The sequence below is a fragment of the Cucurbitaria berberidis genome (assembly GCF_010015615.1).
Source record: "Cucurbitaria berberidis CBS 394.84 unplaced genomic scaffold K460scaffold_3, whole genome shotgun sequence".
NCBI classification, from domain to species: Eukaryota; Fungi; Ascomycota; class Dothideomycetes; order Pleosporales; family Cucurbitariaceae; genus Cucurbitaria; species Cucurbitaria berberidis.
In genome coordinates, this window is record NW_024468937.1 from 5139595 (window position 1) to 5155213 (window position 15619).

At 50.8% G+C, this 15619-nt stretch overlaps 9 protein-coding genes across 9 annotated transcripts; 4 read left to right on the plus strand and 5 right to left on the minus strand.

The window, feature by feature from the left end:
* Positions 1 to 805: 805 nt before the first annotated feature.
* K460DRAFT_285328 (LSM-domain-containing protein) lies at positions 806 to 1170 on the plus strand (the record flags this gene model as incomplete). The annotated part of the gene is made up of 2 exons (XM_040928804.1): positions 806 to 830; positions 899 to 1170. The coding sequence occupies 2 exons, from the start codon at positions 806 to 808 to the stop codon at positions 1168 to 1170; spliced, it is 297 nt and encodes a 98-aa protein (XP_040788962.1).
* A 423-nt stretch (positions 1171 to 1593) lies between these two features.
* On the minus strand, positions 1594 to 2262 carry K460DRAFT_285180 (DUF1000-domain-containing protein; the record flags this gene model as incomplete). Its single annotated transcript, XM_040928791.1, has 1 exon — positions 1594 to 2262. One exon carries the CDS (start codon positions 2260 to 2262, stop codon positions 1594 to 1596), a length of 669 nt encoding a protein of 222 aa, XP_040788963.1.
* Positions 2263 to 2679: 417 nt separating this feature from the next.
* On the minus strand, positions 2680 to 3435 carry K460DRAFT_282955 (charged multivesicular body protein-like protein 6; the record flags this gene model as incomplete). Its single annotated transcript, XM_040928612.1, has 3 exons — positions 2680 to 2907; positions 2983 to 3346; positions 3392 to 3435. 3 exons carry the CDS (start codon positions 3433 to 3435, stop codon positions 2680 to 2682), a joined length of 636 nt encoding a protein of 211 aa, XP_040788964.1.
* Positions 3436 to 3732: 297 nt separating this feature from the next.
* On the plus strand, positions 3733 to 6078 carry K460DRAFT_286748 (AAA-domain-containing protein; the record flags this gene model as incomplete). Its single annotated transcript, XM_040928921.1, has 2 exons — positions 3733 to 5400; positions 5512 to 6078. The coding sequence occupies 2 exons, from the start codon at positions 3733 to 3735 to the stop codon at positions 6076 to 6078; spliced, it is 2235 nt and encodes a 744-aa protein (XP_040788965.1).
* A 321-nt stretch (positions 6079 to 6399) lies between these two features.
* Positions 6400 to 6570, minus strand: K460DRAFT_258096 (uncharacterized protein; the record flags this gene model as incomplete). Its single annotated transcript, XM_040927436.1, has 1 exon — positions 6400 to 6570. A coding segment is annotated over one exon (171 nt), but the record flags the coding sequence as incomplete, so codon positions are not given.
* Positions 6571 to 7487: 917 nt separating this feature from the next.
* Positions 7488 to 8535, minus strand: K460DRAFT_367202 (uncharacterized protein). Its single transcript, XM_040933526.1, has one exon. It carries the CDS (start codon positions 8315 to 8317, stop codon positions 7586 to 7588), a length of 732 nt encoding a protein of 243 aa, XP_040788967.1. The 5' UTR covers positions 8318 to 8535; the 3' UTR covers positions 7488 to 7585.
* A 953-nt stretch (positions 8536 to 9488) lies between these two features.
* On the plus strand, positions 9489 to 11977 carry K460DRAFT_431430 (P-loop containing nucleoside triphosphate hydrolase protein). Its single transcript, XM_040938343.1, has 2 exons — positions 9489 to 9673; positions 9731 to 11977. Exons 1-2 carry the CDS (start codon positions 9608 to 9610, stop codon positions 11750 to 11752), a joined length of 2088 nt encoding a protein of 695 aa, XP_040788968.1. The 5' UTR covers positions 9489 to 9607; the 3' UTR covers positions 11753 to 11977.
* Positions 11978 to 12121: 144 nt separating this feature from the next.
* K460DRAFT_367203 (HET-domain-containing protein) lies at positions 12122 to 13973 on the plus strand. The gene has a single exon (XM_040933527.1). The coding sequence runs from the start codon at positions 12175 to 12177 to the stop codon at positions 13702 to 13704; it is 1530 nt and encodes a 509-aa protein (XP_040788969.1). The 5' UTR covers positions 12122 to 12174; the 3' UTR covers positions 13705 to 13973.
* Positions 13974 to 14169: 196 nt separating this feature from the next.
* K460DRAFT_356088 (uncharacterized protein) lies at positions 14170 to 15357 on the minus strand (the record flags this gene model as incomplete). The annotated part of the gene is made up of 1 exon (XM_040931932.1): positions 14170 to 15357. One exon carries the CDS (start codon positions 15355 to 15357, stop codon positions 14170 to 14172), a length of 1188 nt encoding a protein of 395 aa, XP_040788970.1.
* Positions 15358 to 15619: the final 262 nt, after the last annotated feature.

Here is a 15619-nt window from a genome sequence, read left to right on the forward strand (position 1 = left end):
TGGTGGAATATCTCAGCTTCTTTACAGAGGTCATCTAATAGGTACTGGTGAGGCCATATCCTTGTTACAGGCTGAACCGAATAAATTAAGATCAGATCCGTAGCCACATGAGGTGAGACCGCTGATGCTCTCTTGCCTCAACATGCCTGACGACTAGCACTCCTAGTGGTTACTCACGTTCACTCTACAAGAAGCCGTTGGACATCAATAGATGTTGGTTGCTGAGGGTCGCTCGAGTAGATATGCAAGATACAGTTGATTATGTGGGCTACCAGTGGGAGATTCGAAACGTCGAAATTCAATCTGTCAGACACGCTCGACTGGGCAGAGATCAATATCTCTAATGGGTGATGGTCGTTGCTAATGAAAGCACTAGCTGGGCCGACATAAGACGGCCAAAGCGCGGACTGTGTCGCATGCTGGGAACTCAGGTGGTTGAGCCACGACTCAATGTGGGGTTACTGAGCCAAATAAAGATAAGATGATCACCCATCTGAAAACCAGGCGAAAGCTTCGTGTATAAAGAAAGTAGAAGGCAAGATGCGAGGAAAAGGTCGCCCTTGCGGGGGAGGATCGATTTAATTGGCCGCACAGACCATTTCAATGTCGAAGTGGAAGCTCGACACCACAGGCAGCACGAAGCTTGCAACTTGCTATCAGAGCTTCCCCAACGCGCATTACAACGTTCCTGGATTCCGTGAAGCTCACAACACCCCAGAAGCTCGAGGTTAAAGTCGTTAGTCACCTCTTTGAATCTTCGCGCGCTGCGTTCAGCGCATATATACCGCAACACCAAACCCACGCCATGGCGCTCAACGCCTATCTAAACAGTACGTTCTTTCGCTTCCTTGCCTCCCCACATTATGTACTGCAAGAAAGCCCTTCTAACCCATTACAGAGCGCGTATCCGTCCTTACGCAAGACGGCCGCACCATGGTCGGGCTGCTCCACTCGTGCGACGGCAGCATGAATCTCGTCCTCCAAGAAGCCGTCGAGCGCATCATACGGCCCCGCGACGAGGAAGTACCGAGCGAAGAAGTGCCTCTCGGCTTGTACATTATACGCGGGGATAGCGTGGCTGTGGTGGGGCGCGTGGATGAAGATATCGATGGGAAGATTGACTGGAGTAAGGTGCATGGGGAGGTGCTTGGGGGAACGAAGCATTCCTGAGGGACAGGAAGTGAGGAAAGATGGTATACAGTTTCGATTGCGAAGGATCACACGTCACATGGTCGGATTGGGGTGGGAGTGGAGCTAGAGTGTCAGGGAAGCGCATACTGCAGAGCCATAGGGAGAAGTTAAAGGCGCAGAAAAATGGCGCACGACCGTCAGGAAAGCCATTGTTGGATACATGGCAGATGAGGAGATGATGATACCCACAAAAGCCAAAGAATACGCAAGAGTATGTCTCTTCATTCTATCTTGCTGCGCTTTTTGCTGACCTTGCAGACTACGAGATGTTTGATAATACAGTGTTGGGAACACCAAGTTGGAGATGCGTGAGAGCTGCCCTGCCGTAATTTTCCCCTGGCCGATGCTTTTCAATTGTTTTGGAACCCTGCCCAATCTCCATACTCACCTGCACCTCATTGCTCACTGAATACTTCTCCCCACCCCCTGCCCAATGCCCACGATGTTCTTGTGATCGCTCGGATTCGCCGCCGCCTCATACAGCACACTAACTGGCTCCTTATTCAGCTTCATAAAGTCGCCCTTGAACGCTAGATAGCTGATCCTCGTCTCGTCCTCTTCGCCAAGACTCCAATTGTCCTCGAAGAACAGCGCCAGACTCCTGGTCGTGTTGAAGTATGCGCGCTTGACGGGGATTTCCTGCACCTCGTTGGTCTGGCTGACCTCGAGCGTCTGTGTAGGTTCCTTCTCGCTGGCCGTCTCAAAGTCCACGCTATCCTCGTTGACGAAGACTTTGAGAGTCTTGGGACATGAGGGCGAATTCGAAGTGCGAAGGAGTATGCTATGCAGCCTGACCTGTCCGGTGAAGGGGACGTTCATCAACAGCTGCTCGTCTGCTGAACTCTTCAGCTCGGGCTCGGGTTCGAGTCGTTGTGCCCATGTCTTCTGGCAGATTGCGCGGCCGCTGTTGGATTCGTCTTCGTTGAGCGTCACGAGCTTGCTGAAGTCGATCTGCTCGTGGAGAATATTCTGGAGCGCGGGTGTGATGTCGTCGGTGTGATCGTGCTCGTGGCCGTCGCCATGATCATGGTGCTCATCGTGGCAGTGCGAGTGGTCGTGGTGATGTGACATGGTGGACACTGGACTCGTTCAGGTGGTCCGTATTGGGCGTCGTGAATCGAGCTGGTGGGGGCGGGGTAGCTTGAGCTTCCAAGGTGGCGGATGCAGGGTCGACGGGCGTTGAAGGCACGAACAACCAAATGATGGGGAGAAGACAGAGGTAAATATAACCTAGAACTTATGACGTGGTTTTGATCATTGAGCTGTCTGTGAGACACACTCCTAGGACGAGGCGAGTGCATTGCTCGCCATCGTGAGCATGTGGTCATAAAATGCATCAATCCATAGTCATCTTCCAATCATATATCAAACTCAACATGTCTATATCAGAGCAAACATGCAATACGCCGCTTCTCCATGCTACAAGACTGCAGAACAAACACCCTAACGCCTCGCTCTAATGCATTCTATATGCCAGCAATATGCTAATCAGGCCAACATGGGTTGCGACGCCTGCTCAGCAGCCCTTTCTCTTGCCCTTCTAGCAGCCCTGTCCTTTGCCATCTGTGCCTTCTCTTCCAATGTAAACTGTGGTTGTGCGACGGGCGCATCGGGCAGTGTGACGCCATTGACTTCGGCCTCGAGGGCCTCTAGCTCGTCTTCTACTTCGTCTTCGTCTTGGTTCGACATCTTGTTTGCGAGAAGTTCGCTTATTTCCTGTAGCACATAGTTATCAGTATGCGATCACAGAATAGGTAGCGGGACGGGACAGGGTGGTAGGCGTATGCGCACCTCTTGGTAAGCTGTTGCCTCTTCGTTCTCCCCTAGTAGCTTCTCCACGTTCTCGATTCCGCCCATCTCCCTGTGTATCTCCTTCAAAACAGCAGTACCCTGTTGTAAGCCATATATCACATCCTTCTGCACCAGGGCGAACTCGACATCGCTCGTCAACTGCTCCAACTGCGCTAGCTGCGCATCCGTCTTGGATAGCAGCGACTCCTGGTACTTCTTCCGCCGCAGAGCTAGCTTTGCCTTATCCGTATTGCCTTTCGCCAAACACTCTTTTGCGATCTCTTTCTCGCGGTCGGTGAGAACAGTGATGCGCTTCTGGTATTGTCGCAGCTTGTCGCGCTGGTTCTTCATATCCAGGATCGCCCTGATCTGTCAGTATCAGGCGCATACCATGGCGAGGAGTTCGTACTTGTCCTGCGCAGAAATCTTGTTCGAACTGCTGGAGTTGCCCATATTGCTGCTGCCTCCATGAGCTCGCAGCGGTGTGCATGCGACGGCTTGCACCTTGACGCGGTTGCTTGACGCATGCGCCGAGAGCCGACTCAACGCCGACGCTAGCTTATCGATAAACCATCGCGAACTTTTTTGTAGACATGACGAGCATCACACTATCACGGCATCAACGTCGCCAGATTGAGAAAGACAAATTCTCATACGCTTCTGCTTAGCCCTGGCCATAATCTGCTTACTCGTCACTGCGAGGGCTTGAACTATACTGCCTTCTCGACCGGTTCTAGTATATACATTCCAATGGTATCACGCGGTCGCGCCTCACTTCAGCAAGGCCTGGACCGAGAAGTCTACCAAGTGGTTCGCAAGTACCTCGACGATAAGAATGAATCACCCCTCAAACTTCGCCTCACAACCGTATACGACTATATATCGCGATCAAACTCCAGTTTGAAGAGGAGGCCAAAGAAACAACTCGAGGATAGTATTGACCGAGTGATCGATGTCATCCGTGAAGACGAGAGTGGAGATGACGAGGACGAGATGGCTGAGCTTGAGGGCGACTTTGGCGATGAAGATAAGACCAAGGATGCAAAACCGATTGATTGGATGAATAGACAGATTGTGAATCAATGGGCGAGCTCTGGGACAGCGACGCCGGCTGTTGGGGAGAAGAGCGAAAAGCGCGAGAAGAGTGAGAAGAGCAAAAAGAGGGACGGGGAGAAAACTAAGGGAGATCGCGAGAGCAAGAGACAGAAAAAGGCAGCGGCACCCGACGCCAAGATTGATACTGCGCCGCCAACAGGAGTGTGCTTGAAGGATCTGGGCGGTGTCGACAATGTGAAGAGACAGCTCAAAGAGCATCTGGTGTTGCCTCTTCTCTGCCCTGAGGAATACGTTGATCGCAAAATCCCTATTCCACGCGGTATTCTTCTGCATGGGCCTCCAGGATGTGGTAAAACTGTAATCAGTCGAGCCTTCGCTGCGGAATTAGGGGTACCTTTCATCGAGATCCTTGGACCATCTGTCGTATCGGGTATGTCCGGCGAGTCAGAAAAGCAGGTCAGGGAGCACTTCCAGAGGGCGAAAGAGGTGGCGCCGTGTTTGATTTTCATTGATGAGATCGACGTCATTGCGCCAAAACGCGACAGTGCGCAGAGTCAGATGGAAAAGAGAATCGTCGCTCAGCTTCTCATCTCCATGGACAGTCTTTCTATGGAGGGAAATGACGGAAAACCCGTGATCGTACTTGCAGCAACGAATCGCCCAGACAGCCTTGACCCAGCACTTCGACGGGGAGGCCGGTTTGACACTGAAATTAATATGGGCGTTCCAAACGAATCGATGCGTGAGCTTATCCTCAAAGCTCTTACGCGCGAGCCAAAACTGTCGGACGATGTCGACTTCCCTTCATTGGCGAAGAAAACAGCTGGCTTTGTAGGTGCTGATCTAAAGGACTTGGTAAGCAAGGCAGGTACATGGTCGATGGACCAGTATCGGGAGGCTCTGGAAAAACAAGCGGCTGAAACAGAGATGGAAATCGATGACGGTGTGGGCGCCGACGAGCTCTCTGCGGTCGATCAATCAATAGCGCGTCTCATCAAGCGCGTGCGGAATACAGAGGCACCACGGCCAGAGGGATTCGAAGACACCGTCATTTCAATGGAGGCGTTTGATGCTGTTCTGCCAACAATAACCCCGTCTTCAAAGCGAGAGGGTTTTGCTACCGTGCCAGATACAACCTGGCGAGACGTTGGAGCTCTGGCAAACGTCCGGGAAGAGCTCGAGATGGCTATCTGCGAACCCATCAAAGACCCTGGGAAGTTTGCGAAGTTCGGCATCTCAGCACCTACTGGCGTTTTGCTTTGGGGTCCACCTGGATGTGGAAAGACCCTTTTGGCAAAGGCAGTGGCCGCAGAGTCGAAAGCAAACTTTATCAGCGTCAAGGGACCCGAACTACTGAACAAGGTGAGTCTCATGTTCGATCTCACATTTCATGCCTAGCAACTTCGATGTTGCTTCTAGGAGCTCAATTCCCCCCTTTAGACAAACCATGGTATCTGGCTAACACTACCCCAGTACGTCGGTGAATCTGAACGCGCCCTCCGCCAAGTCTTTATGCGCGCCCGCTCCTCCATTCCCTGCGTCATCTTCTTCGATGAGCTCGACGCTCTCGTCCCTAAGCGCTCTACAGAACTCCACGAAGCCTCTGCTCGCGTCGTCAACACCCTCTTGACCGAACTCGATGGTCTCAGTATGCGCGAAGGCATATACTTGATTGCAGCGACCAATCGCCCAGAGATGATTGACGAAGCAATGCTGAGACCGGGAAGATTGGAAACGCTGCTGTATGTGGAGTTGCCGAAACCAGAGGAGCGCGTGGATATCCTAAAGGCACTTATCCGTCAACGTGGCGTTATCAACGCCGATCTGGCAAATATTGGACGACTAGAAGAGTGCAAGAATTTCAGCGGTGCAGACCTGGACAGTTTGCTGAGGAAAGCTGGACAGCGCGCTCTTAAACGAAGATCAGACAAGGTTGAGGAGATTGACTTCATGGAGGCAGCGCGGAATATCAAACCGTCCGTGGGCGATATTAAGAAATATGAGAAACTACGCGAAAGGTTCGAGACGAAGCTTTGGTAGAGGCTAACGGCTTTCTGCACTCAATGTATTTCCGCTTCGATTATATATTGCTACCGGGTGTTGTCTAGCCTTACTCCTGTAAGACTTGGACCGTGAATAAAACGAAATGTCCCGAACACATCCACATTTATAGAGCTACTTTCGTCCCAATAGGCCCCTAAACCACCGCGGCACTCTTCCTCTGCCACCATGCTTGCTCCCCTTGCTCCGCTGTGACGTCTGCGGGCTTGAATTTGCTACAGTCGATTCTTCGCCGGAACGTTGGAGAGCCAGACTAAGCGTGCTAGCAATCACTTCGGCCACCACTCGCTCGCTCAAACATTCGAAGCACTTCGCGGAGTCTTGGCTATTCTTGTATCGGAGTTTGTACCTGCGGCAAGCGCGTCCTGTGTCGGGCAGTCTATCAGCTGGTATGATGACGCTGCAGTAGTCCCATCGTAAGAAGCGCGCATGGCCGCAGCGTCGGAATCGGTCGTAGACTTCTATGCACATTGATGAGTGTGGGTGTAGCTAGGTGCCTGGGGGTTTCTAAGTATAGTGGAGCGTGGAATGAGTCGCAGGGTAGGGTATAGTGGATCGGCGATGAAGGCTGGTATGGTTGAAGTAGAGATTATGTAGAGGGTGATTGAAGCGTAGATACTTTAGCAGAAGGGATTCTAAGTGATAAGTTTATGGAATCGCGAGGCGTGCGCGTGCACCACTTAGCTTGCGAGTCGTGAAAAAAAAGGTTCCTACCTTCACCGAACATATCATTTCACTACGATGAGATTCAATACTGTGATATCGGTGTTTTGAAAATTCTAATGTTGATATGAAAAATTGCTCTCTTCCCTGCACGAGTGTATTCAGACCTTTTATTAGCAGCTAATTTGCTCATCCTGGGCGCGCATGACACTTCACGCAGTCAGCATCATAGAGAACGTATAGTAGATATCGGCACTAGATTATACTATCAAAGAAATCGCGCAACTCTTAATTAAAACCTCTTAGGTAGCTTTCTACTTCGTATGTATCCATTTTAAGAGTTTAGGCAACGGCAACGGCATCAATCTCGATCTCTACGCCCCTTGAATTAGTAACAACAATCAGTCAAATTCACATCTTCTGCTCTCAGAATACATTTCCGCGATTAGAAGCAGCTTGCGGAGATGTTTTAGACCATAGAAAGCGACGGGTTCGTTGTTGTCAATTCACATGTGAAAGTGAGAGAGGGAGGTTTGTGACGCGTGTCGAAGACGGCAAACGATCTAGACTGTGGCTCGATGCAAAATACCAAGGAACTGCTATCTCAGTATTCCGCTTGAAGGAATTTTGGAATGAGGTGTTGATTACAGTGGTGAGGTTGGCCGGACCAGTCACAGCACAGGTCATCACAAACGCTGTAAGAATTGCATAGTTTATTCGCTTCGCTCGCATAGACCCACGTAAGTCCCCTTTCAAACATGGCAATACTTCGTAATCGCTGCCTTGCCTACTACGCGCTCCCATTCTACATGGCTGATTTGATTCAATACCGCTCCCCATGACCTATGAAATATTGGTCATTTCCATCCCGTTCGAGCGTCCCCAACCCTCTTGGGCCATTCGCATTCATGGCGCTCTCTGGGAAACCCATGACAATAGCCTGCCTCGCGCCATAAGCTGCGCCAGGCTCTTCATCGTCTACGGGCACAGTAAGATCGCCTTCTGCATCCCCTGCCCCCTCTCCTTCCCACTTAAGGAACTTCTCAAAAGCACTTGTACCCCTGACACTGCCAGTCTTGTCGTAGCGGGCGATCATGGATCGCATGTCATTGATTCCTTTAGTACAAGATTTACACACATTCATTTCTCTGCTCACATGCGTGCGCTTCGTTGGGTCGGCACAGCGCACAGCGACGAGTTGGTGGTCTGGGAGCGTCGAGTAATCTAGTGCCGCGGTTGGAGTGTATGACCCATAGCTCGGTGTAGAGTCACGTGGCGTGACCGGGCCCGATGGTCCAGAAGCAGCGCGTCGAGATGTTGATGATGCACTTGTCGAGGAGCGAGATAATGTTCCACTTAGCGAAAAGAAACGTCGTGTTGATGGTGTACGCTTTGGTGGTGCGAAGCTCGTTGCGGGAGGTGAGAGAGGCGGAGAGCCAGGTCCTCGAAAACCACTCAGGCGTTGGATCGCAGTGTTGCAAAGTGTCCATGGATGTGTGTGCGACTCGCCGATGTGCCCGCATCCGTTATGGGAGGTGTAATTGTGGAAACACATGGCTCCTTCGTTCGACACCAATGACTGAGCGATGGATTGTAGTTATGACGTAATAATTCAGGTATACGTAATGTCGTGCAGTGGAGGCCTATGCAGGGTCGTGCAGAGACCCTGAAGTCGGAATCGCGGAATATGCTGCCACAAGTGAATGTGCGTAGCACATGACAATTGCTTTTGAGATAAAGGAGTGGATGCCTCAGGCTGTGATGGTTTTCAACACATGTTTCGGCCCGTATTCGTGCCTTGTTTACGATACGATGAGCGGTGAAGGATTTTCGCAAGGATTATGTTGGTCACGTGCCGCTGACGACATGGCGAGTTTGGTTCGCCATAGTCAGCTTCAATTCACATGAACTTCATAAAGCGCATCCCTCACTGTAAAGTACCATCAGGGTCTCATACCAATATTTCCTATGGTAGTCTAGGTCATGTGATTGCTAGAAGTACCCACCTTTATCTACTTCAGAGCCGTCATTACTGACACCAAAGTTACAAATGCCTACAGCTTCCACTTGACCTTGATTTTGCATCTCTTCTAATTTATGTGTCTGCGCCTTCCAGAGTCGACCGAAAATTTGAATCTGCTCTGAGTTATCGATCTACTAATTTATACCGTGACCATATTTCAATTAGCTATAGTCACTGTTGCCTCGGGTACCTCTATCCCACTGGAGTACCTCTGCCCCTTACTGCACCTGAGAAGCATGGATTGCATGGTACGGTTACTGCAGCATTGTTACACTATACCTATTGACGACGACAAGACTTCAGGTTCATCCTGTATCGTTCAAGACAATAGTTGCGAAATAAGAGATGAAGACTGCGACTGATTGATCTGCACTGAGCTACTGGTGGGCGAAATCAAGTAGTAAAACTACATTTCAGGCCCCGCGAACTTCAAAGTTCCTTTCGGCCTATTTGCGTATTTGTCGCACTCGCTAGTACTTTTTCAGTGCCTAATGAGACCAACTGGGAAGATCCAGATTCCTATTGTCATAAGCTAGAAGTTGTTGTCTCCTTAGGATGTAGCAATTCAAACGCTATTGTGTCACATCGCAAGCCAATTGCAGCCAGTCTCGTGTAACCAGCCCTTGACCGGTTTCCTTGACCGGTTTTTCATGTTACCTTATAGCTCCGACCAACAACGAGCCATCGCGTGTAAATCGACCTCAACAAAACAACAACAGCACTCTTACTTAGGCTTGATCAACACTTTATTTGCCACTCCGGTCTCTCACCTTCATGAATTATCGTTCTGGCTGATAGTTCGACACTTCGCTCACTCATAATATGTGCGGCTACGGTCAGATGCAACCATTTCATCCCCGGGCCAGCAGTCCGCCCCCAAGAAACACTGTAAGTCGTTTGACCTTTCAACATCCTCCCAAAGAGCTCTAGTAAACCTTTTTGTAGTTGCCTTTCGACCAATACAGATGCGGTATGATACGTGGTGTAGGCGGCCCGCCATACATACCATTGAGAGGCGATCAACAGCCTGATAAAGAAGACCTCGCAGATGCAGTAGATAAGGGCAAAATTTGCGACAGTAAAGACATGTATTTTGTTCCGCATGATACAATCCCAGATAGTTCTTTTTGGTCAGACGAAAAGCCGCTTCAGTATGGTACAGCGGGCGACCAAGGAAAGACGAAGAGAGCACGCGAAGCTTTCGCGGTGAACGTCTTGCATACTTACAATGTGTCAGAAGACGAGTGGCATGTAAGTGAGGTGCGTGTCAATAGCACGGTTATTCAGGTAGCTCTTGAGAAGGTCCTCGAGGGATACCCGGGCCTTACTCAGCATGAGCTGAAGACATTTCCGTCGCCATTTCGACCGTTCTTCCATCGATGGCAGTCCTTGATCAGCCTTATTCAGGATGCCGATCCTTCATCTGAAGCAGGAAACCATTTGCAGCTGCTTAAGTCTGTTCTCGAACCATTGCTGGAGAAGTCCTTCGATGCCGCCCGAGAAGTCGAGAAAACCGGCCACGTCTCGTTCGCGAATCTGCCACTAGTCTACATTCCCGGCACGGCTGTAATGCGTCATGAATCTCATGCTGTTGGCATCTTCCGCAGTTGTCATCTTATACGACCTATGTGCCGGCCCGTGTACTACGCGATCGTGGTCGATGTTGTAGATTGGGATGGCAGGCGATGCGGCCTGCTTGCCCAGGAATGGCAAGTGGAAGACTTTTCTGGGCTCCACGCACTCACGGCGCTTGAAGTTTCGCCTCTTGAAGGCCTTCCTGCGGAATACGAAATCCGTGAAAAGGTCGTCAGGCGTGGTCGTACGTTTGAGAAACTACGCGGACACTTCTTCATGGCCTTCACAGATGAGCACTTGGAGCGCACCAACGAGCGCATGGTCATCGACGCGAGAGCGTATCACAAATATGAGGCTGCCTTCCCCAATTACGCTAGTCTTTCTGAGATTGGCCAGCTCACTTGGGCTCAATCTATGAACCGCTACTCGCCTAGCGTACCGATTACCCCAGGCGCCCCTATCAAAGTGGATCTGTCGCCAATGACTGACGAGCAATGTCTCTTGGCCGTGTCTACCGTCAAATGCTTCAATATCCAGAAGAAGCGTTGGGAAATGCTCGATGTGACGAGAATCCATGAGATCGCGTGGGCTCAGCACGCGTTCGACAACCTAGTTCTCGACCAAGAAGAAAAGAATTTGCTGTTGGCCGTGGTAGACCGCGACCAGTTCAATCAAAGCAAACCATTCGATGATTTCATCAGCGGCAAGGGCCAAGGAATGATCATGTTATTATGTGGCCCGCCAGGGGTCGGTAAGACACTCACTGCCGAAACGGTCTCGGAGCACTTACGTCGGCCACTTTACAAGCTCGGTGCTGGTGACCTGGGGATCAACGCAAAATTGGTCGAGGAGTGTCTTGAAAGAGCCCTCCAGCTATGTGCTCATTTTGGAGCCGTGCTGCTCATCGATGAGGCAGACGTCTTCATGGAGGCCCGAACTTCAAACAACCTCCAACGAAATGAGCTGGTCTCCGTATTCCTCCGTCTCCTTGAGTATTACAACGGCATCATGATCTTGACCACGAATCGCATGCGCAGTATCGACCCCGCCTTCGAGTCCCGTATCGATATCACCCTCAGCTTCAATTCTCTTTCAGACGCCGATCGAAAACAAGTCTGGCGGAACTTCCTAGCTACTTTGGATGCAAAGGACTTCGACATTGACGACGCAGATCTCGTCAAACTAGCACAGTGGAAATTCAACGGTCGACAGATCAAGAGTGCAATCAAGACGGCCCGCATTCTGGCAGCAAAGAAGCGAGAACCGCTAAACATTCGACACCTCGACATCGTGCTGAAGCTCCGTGATAAGGCCTTGGGCATGATGAGCGGTGGCGTGGAGGCTGGGAACTTCGTGGAGAACACACGGTCACGAATGGAGAGTAGTGAATGACACAATCCCCTCAGATGAGAAAGTCGATCTGGAGATAAGATAAGGAGATGCTCCCGTGGCAGAAGTGGATAGTTTGAGTCTATAGTCCGCGCCTTCTTGTTTCGAGGCTGGTCATTCCTCAAGAAGAAGAAAGGTTTTATAAGATCCCGTAGTAGTATTTTATGTGGTCTGGATAGCAGGTTGACTTTTACGGCCTCAGGCTTGACAAAATATGACAATTTCAACGCAGCTCCTCTCCCTGCACATTCCAAATCATGGGAGCCTCGTTCAATTAGCGCGTGCTTTGAACGGCTGCGTTAGCGAGAGGCTTTGCGCAAGGCAAAGCGGGGTCGCTAGCATGCAATCTTCAGCCTTCGCAGCGTCCCACCAGCTGACAGCTGATCTCTTTTCCTTCGAATGCACATGCTCTGTGATGCGTTAAAATGATACTTATTGACACTGCTACTCTCGTGCTCCACTCCTTTCCAAGCTGTGATCAGCGGTACGCCATTTTGTCCCATACCTGGGGTCCAGCTGCCGAGGAAGTGACATATCAAGAGATGATAGCGCCCACGCGTTCTGAGTCCACCATCACCAAACCTGGGTACCAGAAGATCAAAAAGACATGCGAGATCGCTAGGTCCAACTACAATCTTCCGTGGGCGTGGATTGACACTTGCTGCATCGACAAGACGAGCAGCGCGGATCTAAGCGAAGCCATTAACTCCATGTTTAGATGGTACAGGGAGGCCTGGGTGTGTTTTGCGTATCTATCTGACATGGATGAAGATCCTAGCGCTTTCTTACATTCAAGATGGTTCTCACGAGGATGGACGTTGCAAGAGCTGATTGCACCTAAATATCTCATATTCTTTGATTGCGGCTGGACCTTTCGTGGCACTAAGACAACGATGACAACTTCTATCTCGTCAATCACCGGTATTCCAAGTGAGATTTTGGACAACTCTGTTGAACTGGATGAGATTCCAGTTGCTGTACGGCTGTCTTGGGCTTCCAGGCGAGAGACGACGCGCAGCGAGGATTTGGCCTATTGCCTGTTGGGGATATTTGACGTAAACATGCCTATGCTCTATGGAGAAGGCCCAAAGGCTTTCGCTCGATTACAGGAAGCTATCCTTAGCCAGAGTGCTGACATGTCCCTCTTCTTGTGGACCGACCTACAGACCAGCCAGCAATACACTGGTCTTCTTGCGACCGCCCCGGTCTGTTTCCGAGAAATGAGACTCGCCAAAGCAGAACCTTCGTTCACGCAACGCGAGTACTATCCTACGAATCGCGGCATCCGCTTGAAGCTAGGCCTTGCATGGGACCCTACGACCGGTCTCGCTATCTTGCCATTGAAACATTCAATTGGTAACAATGGAAAATCTGTCGGTGTATATCTCCGAAGGGTTGGGCTGGATCAGTTCGTTAGGGCGCAGCCACAAGAACACTGTTTGGTCAAGACGGAAAAAGCCTACGCAGTTTTCACGGTCGCCAAATCTGTGACGAAGTCTCAATCTGACGCCATCTTATCCAACGTTTTGAAGATCTCCGTTCCCCGGGACATCTACGTAGAGAAAGAAGAACCACGCGGCTCTTGGGATCCGGAGAATGGCTTACTGCACGCAAGCTATACCGGCACATTTCTGGGATTTATGAAGTTTGAGAGCGCGAATTACCGCCCATTTACGTTAGTATGCTGCTTCCAAAATCGGCATTGGTCCACTAGCGTTGTTTCGGGAGAGCGATGGCAAGAAATCAAAAGCACTTTCTACCCGTACTATAAGGAGAATTTTGGGTTACTCACTCAAGAAGACAGGGCCAGGTTTACAGAGATCGGCTACATTGATGCCTCGAACAAGACCAAGGGGATATCGATACGCTTCCGGGGAGGTAGTTCGACTGAGCCGCCAAGTATATTGATGCGCACTGTTGATGCCATGAGAAGTACTCCACAAGTTTTCTTTTAGAATCAATAGCAAGAACAAAAGCAAATTTGGGAGATGAGGAAAACGAGAGGTTAATAGGGGCTCTATGTGCCCTAGGGCCAGTTTTCATGAGGAAGAAACAGCAGGCTTCGTAAGATGAGTGAGTAGAAGACCCACTAGTCAGGTCATGGATTTCTTTAGGCAATCGGGGCAGCAATCGTAATAAGAAGGTCTTTAGATGTTCCTCGTGACAATGATATGTTTGAATTGTGGGTGTTCCAAATTTGATACATTTGCGAGTAATAATACATCCATCTTCGACGAGTGCTAAGTGGTAGCTGCAAGCTGACAAGAGCAAAAGAAACTCCAAAGGTCAGCCTGAAGGGTTATGCAACCGCATACGTATAAAACTCAGTCCAGCTGAAATCAAAGCAGAAAGACTAGCTCGCGGTCGTAATAGTATCCCCACCCAGATCAAGCAACAGCACTGCCAACGCGATTCAACGATTATATGACGTCCCAGAAGCCCTTGCCAGCAGCACTCTCGCCGCCGTTCCTCACCGCCCCCTTGGCAATCATCTCAGCCTCATACTTCTCGACCAGTAACTCATACTCGCTCTTAATACCCAGCTCAACCCTCACATACTCGTAGCACCTGTCTGCAAAGCCATCGCCAGTATTGCGGCAGAACTTGGTTGCGTGCGCAGCAGTGAAGTTCTGCATCGCGAATTGCACGCCGGCGAGGAAGATGTGCTCAGGTTTGGCGCTTGCGTCGATTGCGTTAGCGGGGAGGTCGAGGAACTCGGCATTCGAGAAGGTACGGCGGTAAGGGTTGGGATGCGTAATGGGGAGGTGCATATTGGGGAAGTTGAGAGGTGTTGCAGGCTGGGAGGAAGAGGCCCGCTGTTTGCCTTTGTTGCTAGCCATATTGTTGATAGGTGTGACCTGAGCGCTGGAGGTGAAGTTTGGCGCATAGGCTGGATGCATGGTATTCGTGCGGTTGTTGGTGAGAGGGCTTGATGTAAATAGATCAAGAAGTGCGGCGGCGGCTTCTCGCTCTTCGATGGTGTTGGTGACAGTGGTGAGTGCTGTAGGTGAGGCGATGCGAGACTTTGCGCGCGTCGTACGCTTGGATGTTGACTTCTTGATGCAAGCCTTGGTGGTCGCACCTGGGTTGCGAATGGGGCGTTTGGTCACGGCGGAGTTCTTCTTGCGGTTTGCAGGCTTCCTGGCTGGATGCGCTCTCGTTGCACTGACTGTTGCAGTATCGCTAGGATTCTCCTTACCGCTGGCGGAGTGGGATGAGGACTGCTCCCACCGCAATCGCTGCTCGGTTTCGAAAGCAGCAGTCAGATCGCGAGTGAGTTGGTCATCCGCATCTTCATTCTCGCTCTCCTCTTCATCTTCACCGGCTGCAGCGACAGCCAAACTCGAGCTCGGGCTCACAGCAGCCTCGCGCTCGAACCGGTGATCAATCTCGTCAAGCTTTGCTGAGACCTCGTACTTCAGGTCGCTGGGCTTGAGCACGCTCTTGTCACCCTCAAGACCTGCTTGAGCGGCGACGATGCCTGCGTTGATAGCGTCCTGGGTGTCTTTGACTCGCTGGGCGTTTTCATAACCCGGCAGCTGCTCAGGAACGCTGTCGCGCAGCGTATGGAGACGCGTGAGTAGGCGGGCGTAGGTGAGTCGTGCCATTGTTGAGTGGTTATGTGGGCGTGGTAATTGATGGTGTTTGGGAGAAGGGCTGGACGGCGTTGAGCTGGTGGCTGGCGGGCTTTTTATATGAATGATAGCTGAGAGTTTACGACGTCTGCTATTGTATTATTGTTACAATGGAGCCGGGGCAGTGGTGAAACTATTGTTAAGCGACGTATTGTAGCTAGGTGAATGAGAAATTTGCTTTCACTTTGCACGCAAATACGAGTGCTGCCAACAAGAGAGTCTGGAGGCCTTTGTG

Excerpts from the sequence above, each read along its gene's own strand:
- K460DRAFT_367202 (XM_040933526.1), bottom strand. The coding sequence starts at position 8,317 with ATGTGTTTCCACAATTACACCTCCCATAACGGATGCGGGCACATCGGC.
- K460DRAFT_367203 (XM_040933527.1), top strand. The coding sequence starts at position 12,175 with ATGATACTTATTGACACTGCTACTCTCGTGCTCCACTCCTTTCCAAGC.
- K460DRAFT_431430 (XM_040938343.1), top strand. The coding sequence starts at position 9,608 with ATGTGCGGCTACGGTCAGATGCAACCATTTCATCCCCGGGCCAGCAGT. Across the intron at positions 9,674-9,730 it reads GTCCGCCCCCAAGAAACACT|TTGCCTTTCGACCAATACAG; the intron begins GTAAGTCGTTTG and ends ACCTTTTTGTAG.